Source organism: Typopeltis vanoorti, chromosome 16 (assembly GCF_054136105.1).
Source record: "Typopeltis vanoorti isolate ZY-2024b chromosome 16, IOZ_Tvanoo_1.0, whole genome shotgun sequence".
Classification (NCBI taxonomy): domain Eukaryota; kingdom Metazoa; phylum Arthropoda; class Arachnida; order Uropygi; family Thelyphonidae; genus Typopeltis; species Typopeltis vanoorti.
Genome location: NC_143564.1, coordinates 90307752 through 90318302, shown reverse-complemented (window position 1 = coordinate 90318302; position 10551 = coordinate 90307752). Strand labels below are relative to the sequence as shown.

General features: G+C 33.9%; 1 protein-coding gene across 1 annotated transcript in view; it reads left to right on the top strand.

Moving 5' to 3' along the window:
• Nucleotides 1–5588: 5588 nt before the first annotated feature.
• LOC150098179 (sodium channel protein para-like) overlaps nucleotides 5589–10551 on the top strand; it is a 1334265-nt gene continuing 1329302 nt past the window's right edge. The window contains 1 exon segment of the mRNA XM_090406598.1: nucleotides 5589–5894. Coding sequence (XP_090262724.1) covers nucleotides 5589–5894 — 306 coding nt within the window.

Sequence of the window (10551 nt, the reverse complement as noted above, 5' to 3'; positions counted from 1 at the left end):
TCGACCTCTATCTCACAGGATCAATGTTTCAACAATGTGTCTAGTCAACAGGTACTTAAACGATCATTCCTCCACTTTCTGTTACACCTGTCAAAATACAAAAGCAGCACTTCCCAGAATTACTGGGATTCTGGACAGCTGCTGCTCACAATTGCAAACATACCGAACCTGTTTCTCCTCTTCTTTTATTCCGTCCACCTCTGTATTCTGGAACAGCCTTCCTCATTCTCAAGCAATACAACTTTTCAAACAATATGTCAAACATTTTTCTCAATCCTCATCTGCACCTTCCACGACACTTATGTGCTTATAGTTCCTTCTACTTCTCGTGTATGTACAGGATCAGTATAAAAATACCTAAGTTAATTTAATAATACAAACGTTTCAATTGGTAGTTGAAATATTCAGTTTTCTGCTTTATTCATGATTGATCACAGACCAGTTACATTATGACGAGCTTTATATGCTTCCACTTAAATCTGTTTGTATCTTCATTTCGTTGGAAAAAGTTGTTCCAATCTCATCAAGTTAAGTGAGGGGAGTAGTTAATATCGAGATGTTTTTAGCCGATGTTGTATTAGTTAGTCCTAGACCAAGATACCGGGCTTTTTTCTTTAAAACTGGAAAATAGAGTTCTGAATGATATATGATACGAGAACCCTTTATGAATTACTTTAAAAGGAATTCAAATCAACCCAATTCTGCCGTTCTCGTGATTAAATTATTTACCATTTAAAACGGAATATCGATGAATAGAAGCAATATGCTACAACTACGGTTCTATATAATAAGTAAAATATGTGTCATAACGCATAGTACAATTATACAGACTGAGAGCGGTATGTATTCGGACAAATCGTGTCATTTAAATGAACTACAATTAAGAATTACTGCGAAATACAGCGAGTTGGAATTATTGCGAAGCGACTGTCTATGAGGCAAGGATATTGTGTGTTATTCACACGTGATATACTGACCCATTTACCTGCCCCAAAACAAGGCTTTCTTGTTTTCAGGCAGGTAAAACTCGAGTTTCCAAGACAAAAACAAAACAAAACATTCTCATCTATGATATGGCCTTATTCACATTCCATCGATATGCTCTTTAAAGGTTTCTCTCTAGACTAGAAGGAGTCGAACTCAGGCCTTTACAGTTGAAGGACAAATGTCGTGTTATCATCGCGACTGCACAACGTAGGCGACATTTCAAAAAATCAATGATGGTTCACCATATGACCAATAGTTGGAATTAGGAAATTTTATTTCAGATCAAGGCTTATGCATTGAAGACAAACTTATGCATCAAGGCTTATGCATTCAAGGGACGCTTATGCATTGAAGACAAACTAGTAATAATGATTCACATCTTAGCTTAATTTTGTCTTTTTTTATTACACTTAAAATTTTGTTTGATACCAGAGAAAGCAAGATTAATGTATTTGAATATAAACGCTATATTCCACAAATTACAAGAGAGAGAGACAGAGAGAAGCACCATTTTTACGCGTACAAATGCAGTGCACGAACTTCAAATGCATATGCTTATATAAAACTGTTTCCTGTTAAAAGCACTTGAGTGTAATAATTTTAACTAGCATTAACTTTATAATTTAAAATTATAAAATTACATCTATTATAATGCTATATTATTAGAACTAAGAAAAGAAAACTTGAATTGGGTAATGGGCACCAAAACGTATGCTCAGCTATAAAATAAGATCTGTTTAAGATGGACAATATTTTATGTCGTGTTAACTGCAGTATACATCACCTAAGTGATGTAGTTAACTGATTACTAGGATGATGAGAAAGGAAATGACAATACGCTAATGGAAGTTGGATTTCATAAAGATTTCTTCACTAGGCTTTTTTCCAAGTGGCTGTTTTTCACCTGGATTAGAAGTATCCTTTTCCCAGGGTGAATTGAAACTTTAGGGGTAAAGGGAAATTCTAAATTTAATAATTATCCTGTAATATTTTTATCTGGTTTGATATTTAAACTATCAGCATAACATTAACATTCAGATTTTCATGGTAGCGAAACTTGGTATCCCTACGTTCTTATATTAGTTCCACGTAGAGATGTTGTGAAACCGTGAAATATGGAGGAAAAGTTGATTCGGTTGGTTTGAAGCTGGGCCCTGAATAGATGTTGATCTAGTCACCCGTATTATTATAGACTTAACGAAAATTGTGGAATTAATGATGGTCAGGTTTATAGAACAGCACATATGAGGTTCCTGTAGAACATGCAGAAAGATATCAACTATAAGATATCAGTGAACCTGTTAACCAGAATTCTTTCCTCTAGATAGCATTAAGCATAAATATCACCACAGTATTCTAAAGTTGGATGCATTTTGGGATTTATATATATATGAGCAGTGTAGATGAGTTATAGATGTCCTTAACGAATTAAAAAAAAATACAAGCTTTGCAGTTTGAGGAGACTAAAGATTCGCGATAAGTTTAAAAAAAGGAAAGAATTGATTTGTGAGTTGGATAAGAAAACGAAATCTGATCTTGACTGAAAATCTAAACGGTATCACAAACGGTTTATTTCTTACAAAAATAAGAGAGACAACACTTCATTTTAATGGTCTGAGTATCACCCACGAATATCACCCACGAAGTTCCGTTAATCTATAGTACATTAGTATTAACACCAATGGTGACCAATAATTTGATAATCCAGATCTAGAAATTAAACATTGTACCTTTCAATCCCCTTTAAACTCCCAATAAGAAGATATAGTGTCACACTAAGTAATGATATCCATATCCTAAAGAAGAACATTCGCGAAACATTCAGACATCTATGCCCATGGTAGGATTCGAACTTGGAGAGAGGATGCGCTCATTAAGTAATGTTTTAACTTTGTGCTTGTGTTAATGAAATAATGTACTATAATCAACAAAAGTATGAACCAGATTGGCAGTATTTCTCGAATAAAACGATTGTCAGGCATGCAATATTGGATTTATAAATATTGCTACTTTTTTTTTTTTGGTAAGTGCTTCGTTTCAAATAAATTAATTTAGGCATGCTGAATGCGAACAACATATGCTAATCTCGTTTAGGAAAGCCTGGAAACCTATGATACGTTTACTACAGTGATTGGCTGTATTAAACGTATCATATTTGTTTTGGGGGCAGCTATCTAATGTACTGTATATTGCTTGTAATATACAGTACATTAAATAGCTGTCCCCAAAACTATTATGAATGATGTTTATCTAAGCGTTAAGTAAGCATCCGTTTAATTTAGTTTGCAATATTATTTAATAAAAAGTGTGATTCAGGTAATATGCATTTTAATGCATATTACCTGAATTAATGTTGATGTATACTGTGATATTGCGGGGAGCCACTTAAAAAAAATAGCCGCAATACTCATTAGATCAGTTTAACGTATAACTTCACATCCTTTTAAGAAAGCAAACAATAATGCTCCAAAAGTTAAGTTTTAAGCATTTATTGGATAGTTTTAAATTTGTTGTTGCTTATAACTTACACTCAACAGATGAACATAATAAGCCCAGTGATTGACAGGAACGCATATATTATTGAATTGAAGTATTATTGAATTCATATATTATTAAATTCAAAAAATGTGAATTCAAATTTTTTTAATTCGTCATGTTATCCATTTTTGTTTGTTTTTTAGCATTCATATTTGTTGTTTCCCATTTGTATTCCAGTTTTTTCTGTTTTCAACAAATGCTGTTAATTATGGCATTACGTGATTCTGACTAGTTCGTTTCCATTCTTTATTGAACTTTAAAAAACTGTTCGCATTAGGGAAAATTAAAGTATTTCGTGTGGAAGTTTTACATGTATATAATGAATCGTACTTCTAATGAAATCCTTCATAAAATGAGGAGAAATAACTTATACTTAAGAAAGCTAAGGTGGAGGGATTACCTAATTTTTTTTTCATTTTATTTTTTTAATGAGTATGCTATGTTGCTATATTAAGAACACCGATATTATTATAGTGGCAAAAACGTAGAGCCTTCATTAGCTTCGATATACATCTAGCAGGCTTTATTCTGTAGAGTAAGGCCAGCATTGTCTTATTATCATTAAAATTGAAGATACCTGTCGTTCTAAGAAATTTTGTATGAAGAAAGTAAAACACTTTTAACAACATGTTTATCCTACAATGACAATTATAATTTTCATTCATTTCGGTTTTACTTTCTTTGATTTATCTATTAGATTATAAAAATACATATACGTTGCCATTTTGGCTGTATGTAGGATTTTTTTCAAATCATATCTGGATAATATTTACATATATCAATATAAGCATGTTAATAATTTGTTATTTATCCATAAGAAGAGATAGAAAAATAACTTTCATCTAGTGAGAGAAAATTAACAGAGAATTATGGTTTTTCTAGATATTTCTATACGTTTAGAGCATTATGACCCTCATCGCAGATATAAAGAATTTGGATTTATATAACTACTGAAATCCATGACTAAAATCCAGGTTTTATAGGTTTGGAGGTCAGTAGTTATCTAGGCTTCTACTGCAAAAACTAAATCAATAGATGCAAGAAAAAGGAAAGTGAAGGCGTGTGTCTTTTTAAAGCAGTCCGTATTAGCCAGTACAAAGTCTGCATTTGTAAATTTCATACAAATCATATGCAAAGTTTTTGTTATACAAAATCAGTATTGGAATAATTCTATAATTTGGGATCCTAATAATTGGCTAAGTTAGTATATCGACTTAAAAGCGCTGCCACTGTTCTCTGCAACACGCCATTGTGAAAATCAATATTCCCTGGTGAAGAGAGGTTTCGTAATGCTTTTACCGTCCAATTACCTAACTTATTATCGATGCAAATAGCTTCTATCTGTGCTTCAGCAAGTCTTTCGTTTGGGTTCGAGATATATGCAAAAGTAAACAACTACAGCATTAACAGATGATTACTTAAGTAATGAGATACGCGTTATTGTTTACTTGTTTCCTTTATAGTTTCAGGATCTTCAGCAAGAGATATGCTAGCCATTTAATGTCACACTGTAATAGGACCCAACCGTGATTCATAGTTCAAACTTTTATTTTCATATTTTGTTTATCATAAATGTCATAATGGTGGTTCAAGATTTAAAATCTTTTTATAACTAAGGTGTTTGTCAACTAGAGTATTTATATATCTCTGCATGCAATGTATATATGTCAGTAGATGTTGAAAAGCAGGGAAATCTATCCTTATTTCGAAGATTAATGCGATCTTTAAAATACAGCAATGCGTCTAATATCACACGTGTTTACTTGTATATACGTAAACAACTAGTGAGGTACAGCGACATCTATTGAGACATAAACGAAATATTTTGAAAACATCAATATAGGAATAGAAATATGATTGAATTAGAATTATTTCATTTCTAATACATTATTATTAGTAAGAGATGGAAAAATACTAACGTTTATTGCTAAATTCTCTTTTCAGGCTCCCATCCTCTCAACGCCTCAACTAAGGCCGTTACGGTCCGATTAGCGGCCACGCATTTGGCCAGCCCGCCACAGCCACGTGACGTCAGGTGCACGTAGCATACGCTCGCTTCCGCCATGTCGGCAGACGAGCAGTCAGAAGAGGAAGTGACGCCCTTATTCCGTCCCTTTACCAGGGAATCCTTGGCAGCCATCGAGAGGCGGATCGAGGAGGAAAAGTCCTGGCAAGAGCAAATGAAGAATAAGACGGAAGATGGTGGGGCGGCTGGTCATGAAGGTGAAGGATACCACATGGAGGTTATGGATAGTGACCCAGCCCTGGAAGCCGGCATGCCCTTGCCCAAACTATTGCTTCATGAGCTTCCCCCCGAGCTCATTGCCACGCCCATCGAAGATATAGACAAATTCTATGAAAATAAACGAGTAAGTTTCATTTTATACTTTTAATCTACCAATGTATTTATTCCACTGTGTAACAAGTCGAATCTATATTATCGTTTGCGAATGTCCGCTTTCGGGTCTTCACCTTTAACTTTTTTTTAATGCGCGAGTATGCCATTTTTGTCTTACTTTCTCCTATTTTTTAAAACTTTTTTCCTTATATTTTTCCACGTCTCTAATTTTTTTTACCGTCTCTTATTACTAACTTTAGCAATACATTAAAAAAAAATAAAAACTAGTTGAACACGCTATGAGTTAAACTAGAAGACGAAAAACATCGCCAAGTTAATATTCATACAATAATCAGAGAGTAAAGTAGAACACATCTGATAGCAGATTTTGAAAGTTTGAAAGACCGTATTAGTGAACATGAAATATTTAGTAATTTTTTACATCAGCATTCGTGCCAGTCTTATTTTCACTGAATTTTTCACTATAATATAACTAGCTAAGTTTTAAATCCCAAGTAATTAAGAAACATCATTTATTTAGTGTTTTAATTTGTCTTCATTTCTCAATTGATTTGAAATATTTTATCAGTGGATAGGTTTCTTGATTGTCGAAAAGTTGCATAAAATAGCAAGACTACTTGGAAATACATACACAGTTACGATGATTAATATATAGTTATTCCGGTTTAGTGACCACATATTTATTTAAGAAAACTGTTTTTAAAACTAAACAAGTATTAAAAAACAACACTCGACAAGTTTCGTTAGTCGTCAGACTAACATCTTCAGAGGTAAAGAGAACTAAACGTTTAAAGCACAAACTACTAGAAATTACGAAAATTAATAATTACATCCTAACATAAAATTCACTCTGGAACTAGAAGAAAATAAAAAAAAAAATCTCCTTTCCTAGACATCCTTATAGAAATAAATGAAAGAAAAAACAGATTATCGTTCTCCATCTATAGAAAACTAACAAACACAGAAAGATTTTTGCAAGTTACTTCACATCACCACCCCAAGCAAAAAATAGGCCTAATAAAAACCTTAAGGGATAAAGCATACCACATCCCCAGTACAGAAGAAAAACGGAAAGAAGAAATACAATACTTAGCACAGATCCTACAACTGAATGGTTTCAATACTAAGTTAATTAAGAAAATTCTCAATACAGCACCTATAAGAAATTTAAATAAACAAGATTTCAAGAACGCAGTCACTCTTCCTTATATTAAGAATGCAACAGATAAAGTAGCCTAACTTCTCTGCAAATATAACATAAAAGTGACTTTCCTGCCACCTGAAAAAATATGAAGATATTTTCATCCTCTGAAACCTCCACATCACCCAATGAAAACACCAGGGGTTTATAATATTCACTGTTCCTATGGCATCTGCTATGTGGGGTAGATCGGGAGAAATCCGCATGAGCGAACATCAAAAGGACGTACAAAATAAGAGAATAAGAACATAAATCGGGATTGGCATTTCACACAACCTCTACCAGTCATGATGTACTCTGAAATAAAACAAACATGTCCTATATAGATAAGAATTGTTTCACAAGAAAATTCAAAGAGGCAGCAAATATGATTAAAATTCCTTCGCAATGCAACAAAAACGAAGGTCTGATTTTAAATCAAGTTTGTTCATCGTTTATTAAACATTTACCCAGTTCAGACCTTGAACAGAGTGAGCGTGAACCACAGAACTCGACAACAAATAGCATTGTCTCCAGCTAACACGCATTAACGGTTGTATAGATCTGTTTGTTATTTGGTTTATTAACGAACTGTTTTGATATTCACAATATCAACAAATGAACAAATTTTCGTAATGTCTAGTAGTTTGTGCTTTAAACTTTGTTCTGTTTACCTCTGAAGATATTAGTCTGACGACTAATGAAACTTGTCGAGTGTTGTTTTTTAGTACTTGTTTAGTTTTGAAATATTTTAAAATATTAAAATATTTATTAAAGTTTTCTTTAATAAATATGTGGTCACTAAATCGGAACCATATTGAACTGCTTAACCACAGAAACCTCCGCAGGATGATTAATATAGTTTTCAGTTTTAATTGAGAATTTGGTTAATTCAAGCAAATTACCAATACACTATTTAATTCGCTTGAATAATATTAGTAACTTGGGATAATGTTTAGGGTGAATTGAAGTGTGATCAGACATGCATTCCATATATATATATATATATAGGGTGCTTCAAAATTCAAAGTTCCCCGTACAAACTTTGAGGGGAGGTACAGAAGATCAAAATCAACCATATTCACATAGGAAAGCATGACCGGAAACGCCACACGAAAGTGATAGGTGGCGCTGTTCGCCAGCGCTCCAGATGAGCAATTGGGGATTCCTCATTCAAGCTTTCGACGTCGTACGAAGAACATGAGTCGGTTTACGAACGCTGAGATGGCAGACATGCACCTCGTTTACCATATATGTATCCAACTACTATTGAACTGTTCAGTTACGCTTAATAAAGTTTTTTACACTGCTTACTGCCTTGTGTTATTTCTGTATCTTTGTGTCCCTGTTAGTACCTTCCGGTGGCGTTTCCAGTCATGCTTTCCTATGTGAATATGGTTGATTTTGATGTTTGATATATATATATATATATATATATACTAGTATATTCCTATGTGACATCTTTAGGGATAAAGAGAACAAAATTTAAAGCACAAACTACTAGAAATTACGAAAATATATACTAGTGTATATACTCACATACACAGTATATTCATGAAAGGATAAGAATATTGACTAGACGCACATACATTAAGAAGAAACGCATGAAAAACCTGAGAAAGAAACTATGTTACCAAATTATGTAGATGCGTTCACTTTATGGTAAACCTAGCTTCTAGAGAGGTGCTATTGCATTTTCATAGGCTTCAACAAACAATAGTCGATCAAATCGAGCAATTGTAAAACAGTTAAATCCTTCGAGGTGAAGCTTGGATGCACATTAAAAGGTAGAAAACGAGATGGTGAAAGAGAAACAGTACAACTGGCAGACTGCCTAAATTGACAGAAATGAATACCATTACTAAAAAGGCTGCTCTTTCTTACTATCCTTCATCAGTAGAGATTATATTAATTGGAAAGTCAGGGTTTCCATATCGGTAAAACTAACACCAGAATATTACATATTAAACTATTAAACTTCATAAATCTATATTCGAATTGATGGCCCAAATACCCCGCCCCCCGATATTGTACAATAGATCGTTGTAAAACAGAGTGCTAATTCAAGTATGCTTCAAATCAGGTCCACGTGTTTGCGTCAAGTAGATGCTAAGGAAAAATTACTGTACACTCTGGTACGTTTTTTTTCCTTAGAGTTGTATTGTGAGAGGATTCTCTTGATTTAGACTAAGACCACTTATCGTAGTATCAAGAAATATAAACTGAATGTTACTTCATGTTAAAAAACGTCTAATTTTCTTGACCAAAAAGCTCTGGAAAGACTTTTAATGGGACTATATTGATCAAGTGCATATAATAAACAACTATGTTATACCAACTAGTTTCACCAACTAAGGCTGTTGGCATCTTCAGGGTACATAACTGATGTAAGGCACTAAAAAGTAAAAAACTGTTACAAACTAAAATCAACCGATTCCAATTATATTAAACAAAGAACAGAGCGCGTACAATACATGCATAGAGCGTGCATGATATCACTTGTTGTTATTTAGGAACGTTCTATAGTTGGCACTATAATTCAGTTCTGGCGAGTTGAAGGATCTGATAAGGATCTTTCAGATCACTGGCAAGATTAATCCTTGGTTCCTGTTAAGGTTTTGTAAACAGCGGGCAACTGTTGTGGCCTCCTTAAAAATTCGGGAGCTGAAGTCCTCCTCCATGTAAGGAATTGTGCTTCTATCCCACTCTATGGTATGGTTCGTTCTTGAGAAATGAAAATCTAACCCCGATTTTTCTTCTCTATTATTGACGTCACCTATGTGTTCTTTTTGCCTAATTTCAAGACTCTTGAAGTTTGGCCGATGTCATTCAAGCCGCACAAGCAGGGTATGTTATAAACTCCAGCATATTTGGATAAAGGATGGCTGTCTGTTGGAGATCTTAAGAAGTCTAGGGAGTCTAAGGAGTCTAGCAATCTTATTGGTAACTGTACGTATGTATGGAATGACGATGGTAGAAATACAACGTATATCATATTGTTGTCTTTGTCGGGGTTCAGAGAAAAGTATCTTGTGGACGAGTCTTCGAGGAAATCCATTCATGGTAAGGTTGGTGGATATCAGGGATAGTTCTTCCTGGAGGTCTTGTTGATCTGTTGTAAGGAGAGAGGTACGGTTCTTCAGCATGTGTACAATACTAAGTTTCTGAGAAATGTGGTGGCAGGAAGTGAAATGTAAATAACGTCCTGTATTGGTAGGTTTGCGGTAAACTGAGAGGTTGATACCACCATTCGGAAGCTTCTTAATTAAAGTGTCCAGAAATGATAATTGGTTATCTTTTTCAAGTTCTAGAATGAATTTGATTGTGTGGTGTAGAGAGTTGATTTTGTTAAGAAAGTCGAACAGGTCTTTTTTGTGTGGTTCCAAACGATAAAGATATCGTCCACGTATCTCCACCATATAGGTTTAGGGTCTGTTTGAGTTAAGATTTTATTTTCAAAATCCTCCATAAAGAGATCAGCACAAGA